The sequence below is a fragment of the Muscardinus avellanarius genome (assembly GCF_963383645.1).
Source record: "Muscardinus avellanarius genome assembly, chromosome: 17".
Taxonomy (NCBI): domain Eukaryota; kingdom Metazoa; phylum Chordata; class Mammalia; order Rodentia; family Gliridae; genus Muscardinus; species Muscardinus avellanarius.
Window position 1 is genome coordinate 3,225,971 of NC_137803.1, and position 19,900 is coordinate 3,245,870.

The 19,900-nt window shown below is 51.8% G+C and overlaps 1 protein-coding gene across 1 annotated transcript in view; it reads right to left on the reverse strand.

The window, feature by feature from the left end:
* Positions 1–503: 503 nt before the first annotated feature.
* TSHZ1 (teashirt zinc finger homeobox 1) overlaps positions 504–19,900 on the reverse strand; it is a gene marked incomplete at both ends in the record, with an annotated part of 76,920 nt that continues 57,523 nt past the window's right edge. The window contains one exon of the mRNA XM_080714312.1: positions 504–3,703. Coding sequence (XP_080570438.1) covers positions 504–3,703 — 3,200 coding nt within the window. The remainder of the gene's footprint in view (positions 3,704–19,900) is intronic.

The following is a 19,900-nucleotide window of genomic DNA, read 5'->3' on the forward strand; positions in this document are numbered from 1 at the left end:
TTCGATCTGAATGAAATGCCTTTAAGCTTTTTCTTCTGCTTTTCGTCTTTTTTTTTTTTTTTTTTTTTTGAGTGAAAGGCACAGAAATGCGATTACATCCTTGAAGGGTTAAATTTGACACCGCCAGGTTCTAGGACCTTTATTGTCATGGCAACTTCGTACTTTTTGGGATGTCTTTTTATCATTGCTAGTTGTGTCTTTCTTTACTGCTAAATAAACGTCTCTGAGTAGTGTGCCCCACTATTTCCTACAAAAGATAGCTTAACATCGAGAACAGATGTTGAAAATAAAGGTCAGACTTTGACTCACGGGAAAAAAAAATTACATGCACAGATCAGACAAAGAGCATATAAATATAACTACAAAATATGTGTAAGAAAAACCAAGGTCCAGATAGGCAGTTCAGCAACAGAGGAAAGGCTGATTTCGGCGGCTCAGGCCGGGCCTAGTGCAGTGGACAAGGACGGTGTGTAGTGCAATGCGGTCCCTAGCATGCCTGGACGCTACTGCTTCTCCAGCTCGGTCACGTAGATGAGGTGGTCCTCGGGAGACTTGCCGTGCGTCTTGCTCAGGTGCAGTTTGACTGCGTGCTTGCTTGCAAAGGTCCGGTTGCAGAGTTTACACTGGAATGTGGAGCCCAGGTCCTCCTCGGCGGCCCCCAGCGGGCCCAGCGTCTTGTTTGCGAGGACTTTGGAGACATTCTGCTGCTCCTGGATCTGAATGAGTGGCAGCTTGGAGAGGTCCTTCAGGCTGAAGCCCAAGTGCGTCTCCAGATGGCTGATGTATGTGGAAGCAGTTCTGAATTGAGAGGCACAATCGTTGCAAAAGAAAACAGGATGCCCTGTGTCCAGGTTCTTGAGGAACTTCGTTCCCCCTGTCCTCCTCAGCTGGTACTTCACGTTGGCCAGCCAGTGGCTGATGGTGGTCATGGAGAGGCCGGTGAACTTGGAGATGTGCACCCGCTCCTGAGGGCCCAGGTCCGACATGATGTACTTGCCGTCCGCTGTCTCCCGCAAGCTTGAGGCAAACTGGGCCTGCAAGATGAGCAGGTGCTGCGGGTTCCAGTTGGACTGGCGCCCCTTCCGCTTGTGGACGGGCGACAGCTCGTCCAGCGCCTCCTCGAAGCTGCTACCATCCGCATCTGACTTCTCCGACACCGTGGAGGGTGTGGAGGACTTGGGGGTCAGACGGCCCGTGAGGTTTTTCACCATGTCGGAGATGTCCATGAGGGCGCTCTCTCGGAGAGGTGACGCCACCACGTCGGTCACGCCAGACACCAGGGGCTTGCTCTTGGACTTGGTCAGGTCGATGGGCTGGTCGCTGTTTTCGTAGTAGTAGCGGTCAATGGCGTCAGCCTGCTTCACCGGCGTGCTGGCGTAGACCGGCTTGTCTAGCACGCTGTTGCTGATCTTGTACAACATGGCCAGAGGGTCCAGGGAGGGGCTCACGGGCTTGGACACCTTGCCCAGGTGGGTGTTCATGATGGACTGCAGAGCGCTGAGTGGGTTGATGAAGGAGGGTTCCGGCGAGTGGTCCGTGATGATCCCCAAGTTGTTGCAGCCGTTGGTGACTTTGGCTTTGAGGGGTTCTGTGCCATTTGTGGTGTGCACATCCCCCGGGCCCTCCCTCTTGGTCTTTCCCGTCTCTGCCTCTGCATTCTTCTTCTGTGGCTTGCTGCCCGTTTCTTCTGACTTGGGAAAATCTTTATTCTCCTTTGCCACAGGGGACACCACCTTGCAGGGGGAGCCCTTCTCCCTCTCCTTCTCGGGGAGCCTCTCCTCTTTCTTGATGCAGACCTTCCCCGTGACCTTCTCCACCAGCTCCTCCATAGCAGACACGTTGCTCTTGTGCGGTGGAGGCGTGAGGCTGCCTGGGGAGTGCAGGAGGGCGTTGTGCTCCGAGGAGGAAAGGGACTTCACGCCACCGGCGTAGGACGGCTGCACCTGCACGCTCTGCACGGCCGCCTGCAGCGGCTTCACAGTGCCCGGCAGCTGGTAGGCCGCATGGATGCTGGGGTAACCGCCCCACGATGGCGCGCCATTCTGGGCCTTGCTGATGGCCGTGGATACCGTGTTCTCCAGAGACTTCAGAATGTCCACACCACCTTTGGGGCTGTCATCGAGGTCTTCCTCCCGCAGGTACTGGTAGAGGGCAGTGGGCTCGAACTTCTCAGCTGTGTCCTCCCTCTCCTCCTTGATCTTCTTGTCCACATCGCCGGTGGCCGGTGCCTTCTCCTTTTCTGGCTCTTTCTTCTCTTCAGAGGCCACGGGGCCTGCGGGGGAGTCAGGCTGCTTCTTGATGCTGGAGGCTGGCAGCCGCGTGTGGGTGGTGGGGGGCAGGGGGATGGACTGGATCTTCTCCTCCACCACAGGGTCCAGGACCAGCTGCTTCCCTTTCTTGGAGGCTGAGGTGGTCACCTTCAAGAAGTGGCCGGTGACCATCATGTGGGCCGTGAGCTGCTGCAAGGTGTCATGGGAACTGCCGCACTCCATGCACTTGAGGATCTGCGCTTTGCGGGCCTCGAACTGCCACGTGTAGCTAGCACCATTCTGGTAGCCGTAGCGGTTGTTGGGCGTGACGTACGGGTTGGCCGTTTTCTGGTCCTTGGCCGACTCGCTCAGCGCCACCTCCGCGGCCATGCCTGCGGGCTCCGGGGAGCAGGGGGATGCCAGGTCCTGAAGTGCTCGCTTTTTGGTAGAAGGGACCAGCTTGGTGATGGCCGGGACTGGCTCCTTCAGAGGCACTTTCTGGTAATGCTTTGTTTTGATCATGTGGACGCTGAGGTCTTGCAAGGACTCGAAGGAATGTCCGCAGTACATGCACTTCAGCACCTTCTGCGCGTCCTCTTTTCCCTCCATCTCCATCAGAGAGCGCTTCCGGGGCTTGGACCACCGCTTGGTCTTCTCGGAGTCTTTGTCCCTGTTGTCGTCGCGGTAGTGGCCCGTCTCGTTCATGTGCACCGTCAGCTCCACCAGCGTGTCGTAGGCGGCGCTGCAGTCTTTGCATCGAAATTTGCTGGCGCCGGTGAACACGGAGCCGTACAGCTTGTTGTTCTGCCGGTACAGCTGGACGGTGCTGAAGAGGCTGGGTTCGGGGAGCAGCCCGTAGGATGACGTCTGCTGCAGCGTCTTGGCCAGGGCAGCCTGGTGCCAGTCGTACCCGGAACCGCCGCTGCTACTGGTGGTGCTGTGGCTGGTGGTGCTGCTGCAGCTGGTGCTGGCGGTGCTGGATGGGGCGCTGGCCGGGGCGCTGGCCGTGCTGGTGGGGGGTGTGGACGTGGGGGCGGAGCTCTCCTTCTGGCTAGCATCAGTGCTGGTGATGGAACTGGACTTCTTTAAATCCAGAGCCAAGCTGGACCAGCAGGACTCCGAGAATAAGTTCGCGTACACAGCCTTGATCTGTGCCAAGCTGTCCTGTGGGTACGAGACGCTGTCCGGACCCTGCGGGTCCTCTTTCTCTTCTCTGGAGGAAGAGCTTTTGAAGTGGGCCAGTTGGTCACTGCTCTCGCTGAAGGGCGACCCGTAGCCAGCGTCCTGATTGGTTGCAGTGCTGACGGGGGAGTCCTGGTAGCTCTGGGCCTCTTTGATCTCTGTGTCTTCATCGCACACGAACTCGCTCTCCGGAATGTCCAAAGGCAGCCCCGGGTCCTCCGTGTGCTCTCCATCTATTGCTGCTGCCTTCAGCTCTTCCTCCGGAACATAAGCTAGGAGAGAAAAATGAAGCGTGGTTAGAAGGCATAAATCATCCTCAAGGACGCGGCCTCCCCGGCAGTTAGGTGATCTTTAAAAAGATGTTTCTCAGCCGGCTCCCATGCTACAAGGCCACCCCAACGCTGTGTATCTGCCTCCTCTGCCACTGCGCAGCTGGTCAGGCTCCTCTCCCGCCAGCGTCTTCTCAGAGGCGCTGAGCTCTGGGGTTGCTATGCCAGCGTGGCAGGGGCTGGGCGGCCAGGCAAGGAGCGATACTCCTTCTACAGGCCGTCCCTCCAGGGTGTGCAAGCTCCCTCACAACCTCCTAGAGGCAGATAGCTAGAAAAATCCATCAGGTGGGACCGGGCTAGCAACATTGAAGCCAAGCTATTTCACAGGCAATATTACATGGCTTCCACAAATAAAAAAATCCTCCTTTCTGGAAAGCAATAAAAATACTCTTATTTTCCTGGAAAACACACACACACACACACACACACACACACACACACACACACACACACACCACAGCAACCCCAGCCAGGAAGGAGCAGACCTCTGTCTATGCCAGATGGGTGATCCTGGGCCAACACCTACACCAATGTCCACAGCACCATGGTCAACAGCGGCTCCAAAGAGGAAAGAAGCCAAATGTCCATCAGGAGCAGAAAATGAACCAAACACAGCCGATCCATCCAGAGGAATATCCCCCAGCCTTAAACAGGAAAGAAGTGCCAACATCTGCCTTGACAGGGTGGAGATTGAGCTGGGCGGAATGGGCTGGTTCCTAAGGACTTGCACCGTATGGTCCATCTTATGGGAGGCCCTTCCAGTAGTTGGATGTAGACACAGAGAGAGGAGTGGGAGGAGGGAAGGGAGAGAGGTTGCTTCACGGATAGAGTTTTAGTGTTGCAGGATGGAAAGTTTGGGAGGAGAGAGGGGTGATGGCTGCGTAGCAATGAGAGAGTTTTTAATGTCGCCGAGCTATAACACTTAAAAATGGCTTACACAGTCACTTTTATGCTGTGCGTGTCCTAATAGTTTCAGTTATAAAAGGCGGATGTTTATGACCCATCCTCCTGCCAGGCCCACAGCTGCACAGCAGAATGAGCTCATGACGGTGTTTCTCAGCACACCTGCACTGTTGCCAGCCACCCAGGTATGGAGGGATTGAAGGCTTACAATGTCGGCTGCAACGATTCTTACTGAGATCATCTTAGACCCTTTAATATGTCAAGTGTGTTGCTAGTTCCCAAGGGCAGACTGCCGCATGCAACACCTCCTAACCTTATCTGACCAGTGCACTTTGACTACTTTTTTTCTGAGAATAACCAGCTGAACTAATGTTCCATCAAAAACCTGGGAAACTTGGGGTTAAGATATTTCCCAGAAAAGTCCTATTAAAATGCAATGATATGACCCGAGACGGGTGTCTCATTAAATATAATAATTCATTATCACATTATCAGAGCCAGGTCCTACAGGAATATTGCAAAGAGCACACACGTTCCAGGGAGGGGTGATACGGGGGACAGAGAACATCTTGGTGCCCAGAGATGATACCAAGGGCAGGGGGGAAGAGGAGAAAGTATCCGCACCTGCCAACGAAACCCCAAGCTCCCTAGCAGAGAGCACACGCAGCACACACATGATCACCTGTGTGCACACAGCACATGCATGTGCATGCACACAAATCAGTCATGTGGAGAGCTTCTGCCAGCTCAGGCCCTCTGCACACCCACCTACACTGTGCTTCTCCACACACAACCTCAACTCCGCCTTCGCGTGAAACCACAGAGCAGCTGAGCATGCGTGTTCACGTGTTCGCCTCTGAACCCACAACAACAGTCTGCTAACAAGCTCAGGAACTCGGCTCCTCCCATTAATACTGTGGGGCTTTCATCATAAACAACCAATAGTCCAAGGCCCTGGACTTTCACTACAGGTGCCTACATCCGGGCAACCCTCCGGCTGATTCTAAGCCTCCTACAAAGTAGTGCTCACAAACTTCAAAGCTGGTGGCCAGGCTCACTCCATCTTCATTCGATCCTGGTAACTGAAGGCTTAGGATGGTGTTGTTCTGACGCTACCAGCTTGGCCTTCAGCCCCCAGAGTCGACTCTGAGGACAGTGCTTGGGCTTGTCCCCTCCAAGGAGCCTGCCCCGGGCCACACGGGTGGGGCACAGCCCACCCACTCTGCGGATTCTCTGAGGGCACTAGAGGACACTGAAGATGGACGAGCACCCTGGGTGGGGTGCCGGGGCCCACAGTGGGCAGGACTCAGCATGCGCTGTCCTGAGAGATGTTCTCCAGCAGCGGCCTCAGGCCTACACATTAGATAGAACCCGTCACAAGAGACCGCTTCAGACTTAGTCTATCCACCTCTGTGAAAGGAAGGCCCACGCCTACCAACTGAAGGGGCCCGTCCCATTGGTACTAGCTCAGCTGTGCTAGGAGAGGCCCGTCATCGTTGGTCCATTCTCTGCGGGCCTCCACCCCTGGGTCACGGTGCTCTTAGGCTGCCTTATCAGACTAAACAAGGCATACCATAGTGTCTGCCAACTATTGTGTGCTGAATTACATAGTGATTCCCCCTTATCCACAGAAGATACATTACATGGCTCCCAGAGGATGCCCCAAACTACAATTAACAACAAACTCTGTATCTACTGTCTTTCCCTATATATACATTTTTATGATAAGGTTCAATTTATAACTCAGACACAGAAATGAGCAACAAATAATAATAGAACAATTGCTAAATTAAGTAAATTAAGAGTTGCTGAGCATAAGCCCTTTTATACCAGAAAAAATTATCTAAAAACCAAAAGAGCTGTGCTGGGCATGGTGGCCCACACTTGTAATCCCCGCGCTTGGGAGGCAGAGACAGGAGGATCGCGCAGGTTCGAAGCCAGCTGCGCTAGCTTAAGAGACCCTGTTTCCAAATAGAAATATAAAAAATAGGTCTGGGAGTGTAACCCGGAGGTAGAAGGGCTTCCAGGAACCCCAGTACCACAAAAAAAAAAGAGCTAAGTGACTAATGGGAGGGTTGTGTATAACTGTGGACACACTGGACAAACAGCTAATTCACAACCCAGGTGAAACAGAGGAAACCAGTGTGAGGCTTCATCACACTACATGGGACAGTATGCAATTTAAAACTTAGTAGTTGTTGATTCCTGGAATTTTCCATTTAATATTTTCAGATTGTGGTTGGCCAAACAACCTTGGAAAGAGAAGCTATGACCAAGAACAAAAAAGAAAAACCATGGATAGAGAGGCACACTGTAAATGACCTTGTGTCTGTCATCCTGGACACAGCAGAATGCCACAGGATGAGCGGCTTCACACAAGTTTGCTCCCACACAGTCTGGAGGCTGGGGGTTCAAGGTCAAGGTCGAGCAGGGTTCCGTCCTGGAGCAGCCTCTCTTTCTGGATGACAGATGGCTGCCTGCCTCACAGGTCTGTCCTGTGCGTGGAAAAGGAGCCCCCTCTCTCCCTCCTCTTGAAAGGCCACCCCATGAGCTGGGTCCCCACCTTTAGGACCTCCCTTAACAAAGACCTGTCTCCAAATACAGTCATGTGGGGAGTCTGAGCTTCACCAGTTGAATTTGGGGGGACATAACCCATCCCGCAGTGGTTTTACATGTAAGTCCTGAAAACATTCAGAAGTGGAAATGCTATTGAGCCTGCAAAGTTTGCTCTGTGCTGACTAAGCCTCATCCTTTTATTGATTTGAGAGCCCACATGAGAGGGGGTGAAGGGTCAGGGCTGGCATGTAGGGCCTGGAACAGCGTGCACCCGACACAACTCTTCCCAGACTTCCTTTAATTCTCCTCCCTCCTCTTATTTTTTCCCAGTAGGGGCAGAGCCATCATCCAAGACCCATTCTAGGCCATCCTCCTCCTGCAATGGCCAGCTGCACCTGGAGGTCTAGACAGAGCTGACGGCCATCGCGATGACAAGCCCACAACCCCAGCACAGCAAATGTATAGCTATGGCCATGTGTATTAGCCAGAAACACACAGGACGGGAGGCCTCTGAGAGCTGCTACTCCATAATCATTCCCTGGCTCATGTCAGGTCCCCTGTCTGCACCCCACAAGCTGTGGATGTGAAGGAAGCTGCCACCAATTCCTGCCCTCCTGGGTGTATGTCCCAAGGAGAAATAAATTGGGCTGAGAATGACGGAGCAGGGGTCCAGGGACACTTTCAGGAAGCAGGAGAGCCCCCATACGGCCCTACCAAAGGCCAGCTCCTGCCAACTGGGGCTTTCTGCTCAGTCCCACCTTCCAAGTGCCCATCCAGAAGTGGCATCTATTCCCTCTCCTAACTATAGGCCTCTGGGAGTGGTACACCCTGGTGCTACTCAGTTCTGGGTCCCCTGATTCGGTCCTTGCAGAATCACTAGAAAGAGATGTAGGCTGGCAAAGCCATGCAGTCCCCAGGCTGCCCTCCCCTTCTCCAGCCCCACCCAGCTCCACTCCTTCCTGTCTCCCCAGAGCCTTCCCCCTCCCCTTGCCCCCAGCACTCCTCCAGGCTGCCCCAGACACTGAGTGCAAGCATCTGTCACAGTCCCTGTCCTAGAACGAGCATTCAAACCCTCTATCTTCACTTTCCCTCCATGTCCAGCCTTCCTTCCCTGGGCCCTCCTGTCCATCTGGTGCTGGCAGCCCTTCTCCCCGGGGAGCACTGTGTCTGAGCACCTCTTTTCTCTGCCTGGTGAAAGCCATCCCTCCAGGGGAGGCTTGTGGGATCTCATCTCCCCCACCACCCCCTTACTTCCCACATAGTCTCACCTCTCCTGTCCCCGCAGGAGTTAGGGCATGTGTCTGTCTTTCCCCACGGGCAACCTGAGGACTCTTCCACACACCTAACACTAAGCATGGCCTTGTGCCCCTCGGGCTGGGCATCTTTACCCCACTGCCTGGCTGAACCCCCTTCCTGCACAGCACTTCAACGTAAGTAAGCATCACAGAAATGCCTATTCTGCAAATGAGAAATCTGAGACTCTGGGACGTTGGCCGATTTCCTTCAAGTTGCACAGAAAACAAGGAAACGTGAGCTGAGCTCAGTCCGTCTGACTCCAAGTCCAAGTCCTTTTCCCTTTGCGCCGATGGTACTGAGTTATTATCCTCTGTCTCATTAGCATCCAAATGCTGGGCAGACATGGAGGAGTATAAGAATCGATGACCCAAGTCATTCTGCGTGACATATTTGGGAGACCTGTTGTGCACCAAACATAGTGTTGGCACAGAATCTCAAATAAATGAACAAACAAAAAAGAATAAAAGGAGATAATTAAAAATTTTCACCTCCTCTGGCCCAGGAGTTTTAGTTTTGGAAGTCTAATCTGAGAAATTACAGGAAAGGCAGGAAAAGTTTTATGCATAGAGATGTACTTAATGGTATTACGCCATGTAAAACTGGCCACAGCCTAAATCTTCAGCAATAGGGATCGTTAAGTGAGTTAGGGTTTATTCCTCAGAGAGGATATCATTCAAACATTCAAAGTGCGCTCCAACGACAGGCAGAAGGGCGGTGACTGAAAGGGTGAAGGCAACGTAGGATGCTGCGACGGGAAAGTCCTTCCCAGAGAACGTTAATGGTGGTTGAGTCAAGTGGCTCTCGATAAATATCTGTATTTTCAAAATCTTCTTCAAGGTTTCCAGTTCAACAAACACACAGCAGCTGCTGTTCACCATTGTTGGAATTAATTAGCCAGACGCAAACCTGCACTAGATCCACCAGCCTGGGCCACCATAAGGATAGCAATGAGCCCAGCCAGGCCCAGAGGGGTGGCGTTGTCACAAGGGTTGTGTTGTTCCTTTTGGTATTAAATTTGAAAAGTAGAGGGGCCAGGACAAGTGGGGGTGCAGAGGGCGCTGGACTGAAAGCACCCATGCTCTGCCCTGGGCTGCTCTTCTCAAGTGCTGCACAGTCAGCCCTCCACGTCCCTCCGACCCCTGACGCTCACTCTTTGTCCACTCCAGACACCCCCTCGGCTGGGGTCCACAGAGCCCAGCACGTAGGTAGGCAGGTGACGAGGTCTTTCCTAGAGTGGCCACTGTCTTCAGCCTTGAGCTACCCTGGGGGCTTACTTCATCCTCAGCTTGTATCACTTCTAACAGTTTTCCTTTGTCACCTTCTCTTCGAGTTTACCTAATGCTGGTGGATTTTCTGCTTTTCAGTCGTTCTACTATTATACCATGTTCTTTTAGCCCATCGTATCTATTTTTTAATTAGCTTTTGCACTCCAATTTATAAGACACACAAGGAAACACAAACCCACGAGGGGCAGGCAGCCAGTAGCCATCTTTCCTCCAGCCATACTGCTGGGCACCTCTGCCCACAGCCTGAGCCACGTCCCATCCACCCTCCCCATGGAAGGGCAGCGCCTGCCTCAGCTGCCCACGGCCGCAGCCCTGTCTGTGCTCCTGGCGCCCTCTCCTGTGGCCCTCCAGCCAAAGGGAAGGGCTGCCTCTAACTCTGAAGCTCTCATGGCCTCAGAAGAGCACAGACCATGGGCAGCCGCGTGACCAGAAAGGGCCAGAATAGGGGACAGCCACGTGACCACAGAGGGCAGGGGACAGCTACGTGATAACAGAAAGCATGGACAGGGGTGCAGCCAAGTGACCACAGAGGACTGGGATGGTGGATGGCCACAGGAGGATGAAGGGCAGGGCTGGTGGAGGGTGCAGCCACGTGACCACAGAGGGCAGGGATGTTGGTAGCCACGTAAGCCCAGAGGCCAGAGTGGACAGCTACACAAATTAAGACAGTCATGTGACCACAGAAGAGCACAGACAGTGGACAGCCATGTCCTTTAATGGGTGAAAGGGATTCAACTGCCCAGACATAAAGGCAAAGGGAAGCTCATGGGATGTTCCAGGTTCTGTGAGTGTCCACAGCCTCACATCACCCCTCTGCCCTCCATCCCACGACTCTCTGAGCAGTGGCCTAGCTCCACAGCCCAGTGATAACAGCACAGTCACAGTGAGCACAGCAGCCTGCGCGGCACTGCCACCGCCTGCCCCTGCAGACCTCAGCTCGAGCTTCCTGATGCTCCCCTATCAGCTGAGTGGCCAAGGTGCCTCGACCGCGCACCAGGAAGCAGGGCGACCAGGCTCCAGGCTGCCCTGCCCTTCAGAGCCCATCCTTCCAAAGTATAGCCTGAGCACCAGCAGTGCTCCAGGACTGCCCAGGATGGCCCACCCTTCCAGATGCAGGTGTGAGGCCCAAGGTCTGGCATCCAGAGGCCAGAGCCCCCCAGAAGGAGTTAAACCCACCCGGCTTCATCTTAAGGGTTTAGGGCCTAGGGAGAACAAGAAAGGCCCAGACCCACAGTCGGAAGGAAGAAGAGCAGCTGCCATCTTGGTCTGGCATCAGACAAGAGGAAACTGTGGCTTTGCTAAGTCTGTATCTGGAAGCAACAAGGCCAAGACTTCTGGGGCCCAGACCCACCCAGGCCTACACCTGCCACACAGGAGCAGGTCTGTTAGCGGCCCTCAGTTGCCAGGCTGACCCAAAGCTTCCCAGGCAGCTGGAGAAACTGGGAGACACTGTAGAGGCAGACATTCACTGTCTTGACAGGCCAGCACTAATGTAGCTGCTTCTGTGGTTCCTACAGAAGGACAGATGCCCGTCATCTGTGTATCATGCACAGGGAAGACAGAAAGCACAGACCTGAGATCGGGAGATGGGTGGGAACCAGGGCTCCATCACCTGCATGCAGGATGAGGCAACACACCCACTCATTCCCCGGGGCTGCAGATCCCCAACACTGCAAACGGCACTGGCTGGGGTCTCTGGGGGTTGTAGGAAGCACTCATGAAAATGCTGGGTCATTAGCACCACTGAGCCCAGCTCTGCTTTGAATGCTGGGTCTCCCTAAAATTCCTCTGTGAAAACCTAGCCACTGATGTAAGGGTATTAGCAGACAGGGCCTCTGAGAAGTGATCAAGTCACAAGGGTGAAGCCCTCCTGAGTGTGATTAGTGCCCTTATCAAAGAAGCTCCAGAGAGCAGGACACCCATGAGGATAGGGTGAGAGGAGAGCCTGCTACGAACCAAGATGCAGCATCCCAGACCACAACTGCAGGGGCCCTGACCCTGGACTTCAGGCCCAGGTCTGGCCGAAAGAACTCTTCTGCCGCCGTGTGTCACCCAGCCTATGGGGCTCTTGCAGCAGCCTCAACAGACAGAGACACCTCTGCCCATCGCCACGACCTACAGGTTCACAGACGATCCAGTGCGTGACCTGCGTCAGATGTGCCGCCGTGAGAAGGCACGCCACTCAAGCCATGGCGAACAGTGCTGAGCAGGAACAAGAGTGAGGCGACTGTGGGCCTGTCCCAACGCAGGCTGGCCCGCCAGCCTTTACCCACTCCATGGTGTGCTGACAGCCAGACATGCACCGCGGCCCCGCTCCTCCTCCTCTCCCCTCTGTCTGCCTTTAAGCGGCTCTGATGACTGGGAGAGGGTCTGGCAAAGAGCAGAGGAGGGAAGGGAGCGGCCGGAAGCCCAAAGCCCACAGCAGAGCTGCTCCTGAGAACGGCCCCAGGGGCCCGAGGCACCGGCCAACAGGAATGCCTGAAACCGGGTTTACCGCTCTCTGCTTTCCTCATTAGCACACATAATTGAGAGTTGGCTGTGAAGGAGGAAGATGGATATTGAAAAGTGATGAATACAAAGCGCAGGTCTTTAGTCTCTGCTTGGTGTCTGCCTTATGGTAAATACCAAACTTTGCTATTGTATTGCCACCTGGTGAAACTATATAATCATACCAAATTACATGTTTATCTACATCAAACTATTTTTTTAGACTGGCAAACGTGATACTCATGAACAGATGGCCACTATATCAAAATACATTCACTCCAAGGGGCCGGTTCACAAACGGGGCTCACGCGCACCTAAGTGATGAATGTACGGCTTCTCCTCGCCAACGTGGGATCTCGCACAACACACCTTCTTCCAAATTTATAATTGATCGCTTGTAAAGTAGCTGCACCTTCATCATGGAGAGAGCAGGTGGTTTTGATGAAAGTCAGAATATATCGGGAAATAAAAAATGCAGAGAAAGCAGATACAGGCAGAGTACATGCCTTGCTAGTCAGAAAACATAAAAGTGTGGGCAAGAAACACATTAATTTACTAACTCCGTTGTGACTTCTTGCAGGAAGGCTGCCACCCTCCCAAGCAAAGCTGAAAGGCCATTTCTGCTCTGCTGTTATAGGAATAAAATTTTCCTATCACTTTGGCAAGTTTTAGCTGCCTGGTACCCGTCGTTAGGTTCTGGTTTGCTTGAGCATTTGATTTATAAGTAACAGAACTACCCCTTCACTTATGCCCCAGTAGAAGCCATTTTTAAGAGTTGCAGGGTCCGTATATAAAATGACCTATGTTCTTTCCTGTTTGTATTAGGAATCCTTATATAACTTCCCCCAAATAAATATGATTTCTTCTTTCTCTCAACTGCCCCAAAATTCAACTTCAAATTAGGTAAAAAAAAAAAAAGAAAGAAAGAAAAAGAAACCTCATTTCAAGACCCTTCCTGCTCTTCCCATAAGCATATCAGATATTACTCTTTGTCTGGAGCCAGCTACGTGTTACAACAGCGCAACATTAACACGTAGGTGGCATGAAGCAGAGCCGAAACCAGGATGACAGCAGAGACAACTTCCCTTGGTTTTAAATGGTGTCGGGAAGGAAAAGAGGATGAAAAAAAATCTACAAGAAGCTTAGAAAAATAAGAGAAGTTAAAATGTGTTGAGAAGGGCAAGGGGTAAACAGCTCTTTGGAGGGCAGGAGCAGCAGGTGTCTCTGTGCCATCGTGTGGACCACAGTGATACGTGGAGGAGGCCTTCTCCTGTTCTACAAGCCGAGCGAGTTCCCTGAGACAAACCCAACGCCAACCACCAGGACACCGCACCTGCTCAGTCAGCGGCCCGTCTGAGGGAGGACGCGAAGCCCAGCCCAGCAGTGAAGAGTCGGAGTCGATGCACCCGGTTTTCACAAGTGGGGCCCCCAGCACCAGCCCCCAGCCTGGCACTCCTGACCTCCTGAAACTCAGAGAGCAGGACTCACCTGGCCTGACGGGAGCCATTTAGAAACGCAGAGATTTGTATACAAATGGCCTCTTCAAGAAGCAGAAACTCACATACAGGAGCTCAGTGTAAGCACCCTATTCTGGCTACGCCCGGCCGCCATACAGAACCAGGATGAATACCACCCAGCCCATCACCCACGCTGCCTCCAGGTCCAGTCTCCTTTGTACATGGTGCTCTCTGCCACACCGCAGGACAGGTTCACTTCCAAAAAGTGATGGTACAGTGAGCCTCTGCGAGCCTCGGGTACAGCTGGAGGGGGAGAGGAAGGAAGGGTTGCTCTTGGTCCCCCAAACCTACACGGGGTGGAGGGCTCAGAAGTGAGTCTGCACGTTAAAATCCAGGAAATGATTCCCATAAATACACGGGACAAAGCTGATTAATGGAAGGCCAAGCTGTGGCAATCAGGATGGAGCTGTGGATGGGAGACAGAGACACACGTAAGTACCGGTCAGAGGCCAACTGTCGGCACCACGTCGGGGGCTTTATCTTTAATTATGCCACGGTAGAGACACAGGTGACCAACAGGACACACTGTGAGCCATACATCCCACACGTTCGCTTCGTACTTGGTTGGAAACCAAACACAAGGTCCCACAGCACATGGCTCGCCTAAATCCTCCAACAATATTGGTGTCTGAATCAGAAGTTACATCTACACTATCATGGCAGGAAATGTAACTTTTATCAGAACAATTAGGCTTATTTTTACTATTATCAGTGAATTCTAATAATTGCTTTCCAAGATGTTCTTTTAAAGGAATTTTTTACCTTGACAGAGACAGAGACAGAGACAGACAGAGCCAGGCACATAAAAACTTGCAGGTTTAGCTGGAGTAATTATTTCTGATGATTCTTTGTTTTCATTACATGCTACGATTTTTCAAAATTCTTTTGTTTTCATTACAACACGACAATTACAAAAAAAATCTTTAGTTCATCTGGGTACACATGTACTGAAATATACAATAGTATTTGCAGAAATTTTTATTTCCAGGGATGACGCTATGAGAACAAATACTTCCCAAAATGAACGAACGTAATTTTTTGCCTAAAAGATATTTAAGAAGGAGGCCACTGAATCAGAGAAAACGAAGTCTGCCACACCGCGTTTTCTCCACGCAAACCCGGGCGCCATCAGCACACCCGCCCCCCACCCCCATGGAGGGAATCTGACGAATGAGCAAGCCTGCAAGTGGTAACTGCAGGATAAAATTCTCCTTTTACAATTACTTACTGAAATAAATGACACTTCTCCCCATCAAATAAAACAAAGACTCCAAATCATCATTTCTCCTGTTTCTTTTTGTGTCAAAACAGCTTCGCCATCCCTCCCCCGCCCTTCCTGAGCCTAACAGGATGGTGCAGAACGTGTCTGTGTGAACACGCAGTGTACGCCCTGTCGTCAGGGGGGTCTGAGCTGCCTCGCAGGCCACTGGGAAGCCGTGTGCACCAGCAAGCGCAGCAGTGCAGAGGGGGCTCCCAATATGTGTGCCCACATGTCTGTGCACATGGACCTACGTGTGTACATTCGCGTGTTATGTGTGTGCACATGGATGTTAAGCGTGGGCATGTGTGTATTAGGTGTGTGCTTCATGCACCTGCACATATGTGTGTTATATGTGCACACAGGTGTGTGTGTGCATGCATATGTTGTGTGTGCTCTGTAAGCTGTGCATGTGTTTGTGCACAGGATGTAAGCGTGTGCATGCGTGTGTATGTGAATTTACAATGTTTAAATTCCCAGGGCCTACCATTTCCCCAAAGGGAGTGGACATGCGGATCTTACAGTTGGACCTCACTTTTTAAAATTAAATCTTGTTAATATTTTTTGTCATAAAACGTGCCTTCTGGATGCCAATGTGTCCCTAAAGATGTGCTGTCATCGCGAGCAACGGGAAATTCTGTGCGTTGTAATGCAAGTGGACATAAGGCAATGTATACAGTCCCTGTTAGAGCTTGCTATGACACGGACCATGTGTGCCCTGACGGCTTACGATGTAAATACACACATATTGTCTGAAAAAAATATTTTCATCTCAAACTGTAACTATGTAATGAGACGCAAACCTCCTATCTTCGGCAAGTTAGATAAAAACCGCATTTCTCAAATTGCAAATTGTTTGAAACATCTTTGTTTCTTTAAAGAAAACAAGACTCGCTCTTGTCAACAGTGATTTTAAGGATGCGAGAAGTGACAGCTGTATTTGTTTTTTAATGGCTCAATGTAGTAAAGTTCCAAATTCCCTCGAGTCTTAATAACCCTGGCTCTGAGCAATTAAGTTTGTATTCCCCCCGACCTGCATCTTCATCTGAACCCCAATTATGCAAGAGAGATAAAGGTGCCTCCCCAGACACCGTGCGTCCTCTGTGGGAGGTGCATCTCCCCGAAATGCCATTGTCCCTCCCTCCGTTAGAAGAACAAAAGTGGGGGTGCTCTGCTGAAAGAGCTCAGCCGCGAGAGAAGGGCGGCTCCCCGCTGTGCCATGCCCTCTGAAAGTCAGGGTTGGGTCTATTGTGAAAATCTCTTGGTGCCAACCTGGTTAGTCAAACACTCACTGACAGGATGGAGCAAGCACCCCCCGTGTCTGTCCCGTGGACAACACCTCAGTGCAGGTGAAAGCCTCCTTCCACAAGAGGCTCCGTTCTGCCATGCTCCAAAATTTGGATATTTCAAAGCATTCAGATGTTGGCATTTGATATAACAGGCTGGATAACGATATGTTTCCATTTTTAACTCCCGTCGAGCGCCAGTAACACAGTCTACAGAGGAGGAAGGTGGCGATTCCGGGAAATACCATGTCAAGTTGTTTGTAGGGTGAAAACGCACTGAACAACCCCTGTTGGCAAAGCCACAGGACACGGGGCCCAGGTGAGAACTCCTGTCACCAGCAGACCTGCTGTTTCTACAAGTAGAGTAACGTGCGCTCAGTACACAGGGACAAAGACTCAGGTTCCGATTCAGAAATTGTTTTAAAACGGCACTAGCAATTCACATAAAATGGCTCTTCTTCACGTGAACAACTTCAGGAAGTGCGGTGACTTTGTAGGCAAACAGAGGGCCGCTCTGAAAGTGGACGATTTTATAATCACAAGGGGATGAGAATGGAAGTCCTCCATCCTTCTTACATCTCAGACAGGGTCCTCAGCCAGGGAATCAGAATCAGATCGCCCTTGTGGTTCCCCCCCACCCCCGCTGGAGATAACCCTCCTCCCAGGCAGCCCATTAGAGGAACGCAGGCACGGCCCCTCCCTACCTCTCCCCAGCCTCCCCAGAATGAAAAGCGCAGGTTATTAGCCGAGGTCTGCCCCGAGACCACGGTGCCGCACGGCGCTGCCGCGATTCTATCTCGGAGACTTACTTGCTCTTCCCCTTCCATCTGATAAACTATACATCCCGGGCATTCTCATTAGGCGCCTATCACCAAAGGGAGCAGAGATGAATCCGTCAACGCCCTCCCCTCCCGCTCCGTCGAGATGATTCCATTGACATGCTCATTTCCATCCCTGCTGGCAACATTAGGATGGAAGTATTTAACCTGTTTCCATTACTTATACAAATTGCCATTATGGGGCAGGACAGATGTTAGAATCACGCCACTAACTAACTTCCTTCCATTCTTTACAGGGAGTGCCTGAGAAGGAAGGCGGCTGGGCCACATTACCCCGGCTCCATAATCTCTCCTTTACCAGATTCATTAACTGCGCACATCAGCGACGCACTTGCTTTCGTCCTGAAAATTCCCAGGCTGGCTGGACTCATTTAATTTGGAGAGAGGAGGAGCCTTTGTCAGGGATAATGTTTTGATCAGGTGCTTGGGAGAGTGGGGAGGGGGCCGGGGTGAGGAATGGAGGGAGGGGCAAGAAGGAAGAACAGGGGGAGAGGAAACCACCTTGTCGAAATGCTCCCTTCCCAATGCAAATGATGAAAGGGAAGTCAGTGGGAGCCGCTGGTGCTCAAAGATGGCTGTCACTTCAGATAGGCGCGGGCACCATTCACCCAGACAGGTGGCACTGGTGGAGCAAAATCCTGCTGCATTATTGAGCATGCTGGGGGTGGGGCTCAGGAAGACTGCAGGCCCAGGATGCCTGGGGCACCCGAGAAGTGAATTCAGCAGGTGAGTGGGTTTCACTCTTCATTTACACCCCTGAGTGGAGGAGAAGCAAAGTTTTCTGACTGTGAAGCCCGAAGAAGGTGCGGAAGCCAAAGTCGGGACTCCCTCCTCCGGCTTCCCGCCATTCTCCTCCTGACACCCAGAGCGGAGGCTGGGAAGATGCTCCACTTAACTGGCGGGTGTGGGGAGGGCATGGGCTAGGCCCTGCTTGTGCGTCAACAGTGATGCATTGACATTTCCTAGTCTGAGGTCATTTTTTCAGCTCTGATTTCTCCCGGGTCCACCGTGCAAGCAAATCTACTCACTGGCTAGAGGGAGGATTCTTAGAAACCTTCTAAGGCCGAGGCAGCACAATTTCTAGGAAAAGGCTTTAAAAACAAAGTCATTTGTGGGGCACAAGAAACAAAAATTCCATTCTGTGTTCCCACAGGAAGGCCCTTCGGAGGCCTGCTGATGCTGGGCGCCGTGTTCCCCGGGCCCCGTGTCTCTCTCCTTCCCTTGCACCTCCGAAGCCACTTGGAAAGAAATGCTGGCTATGGGGAAATCAATGAGGAAACGGGGAAAGAAGATTTTCCGTGGTAAAAAGAAAAAAAAAAAACACACACACATCCAGAAATAATCAGAACTATGCTGCGGCAAAGCGGGCTCCAAAGTGGATGCTATCAGCCAAGTCAGAGTAGGAAGGATGTTTGATGCTAAAGGTTCTCAAATGCTCACAATGGCTGCCTGAAACAACACAAAAAAGTGTCACATATGCAAATATACTCTCTGTAAAAGCCCTCTAGGGTCATGGGAAGCATGCCCCCCATCCAGGGGCAACATCGAAATCCACTCTCAAATAGGAATAAAACACCTCATTTAGGTGGGTAACCATCCACCCAGAGACAGAGAGGATTTTTCTCAGTACACTAATAATTTACTTGGGAGGACCAGCAATATACTATTATTTTGAAAGAAATAATTTATTTGTTCTTGGGTAGACATTTTATACCCAAAGAACATCTCAAAGCAATAGTAGGCTTGAAAGCTAACTGATGGTAACAGGCGATACCTGCTGAACCTTTATGCTGGATCAGGAATAATCCTGAGTATCTGACTTGTATTAATGGAGTCAGCCCCTCATTAGCCCTGTGAACGAAATCTCCAGATTTCCAGAAGAGGAAACTGAGGCAAACAGGCTAGGGGGGCTCTCTCAGGTGACTCGGCCCCCCGCCAAGTCCCTGACGGAACCGCATGGTCTCACACAGCCATCTCCATCAGCAAAGGTAAGTGACATGAGCTTAAAACGATGGCTTGAAAATCCAGGTCTTTGTCTCCAAGGCCAACAAAATTGGTCCTGGGCAGTCCCGCCTAAGAGTTGTGGTTGTGGGTATCAGCCCTGACAAGCTACAGAGGAACCTCAAAGTAGATCTGGGGCCGCCAAGGGAAGCTGGGGACAGGGAAACCATTTCCTGGGTATGAGTTTGGGATTAGAAAGGAGCTCTAGGGATGCATGGTGGTGATGCTGCCCAACATTGTAAAGTGATTCCTTTCCACTTGGCATAATTTACTCTCATAAAAATGGGGATGGGGTGTCAAAATGTGTTTTCAGCCCTGCGGCCTGAGGCTTCCTCTTGGAGGGAGCGCTCCACTCTACCCAACAGCTGCCTGCCACTGAGCGGGTTCCAGCCAGCACCTGGCCGGCCTCCGGAAGCCTCCCATTTTGCAGCCCCTGTTTCACAGGGCCCCTTTATGCTTGCTTTCTCTCTTTCCTTCTTTCTTTCTTCCTTCCTTCCTTCCTTCCTTCCTTCCTTCCTTCCTTCCTTCCTTCCTTCTCTTTCTTTTTGTACATGCTGTTTATGGGTCTAGAGATCTGTCTCTTTTATTTGGGGGGTACTGGAGATTGAACCTAGAGGTGATCTACCTCCAACCTATAAGCCTGGGCCTATTTCTTTTTCTTTGTTATTTTGTTGTTGTTGTTTTGTTTTGTTTTGCAGTACTGGGGGTGGA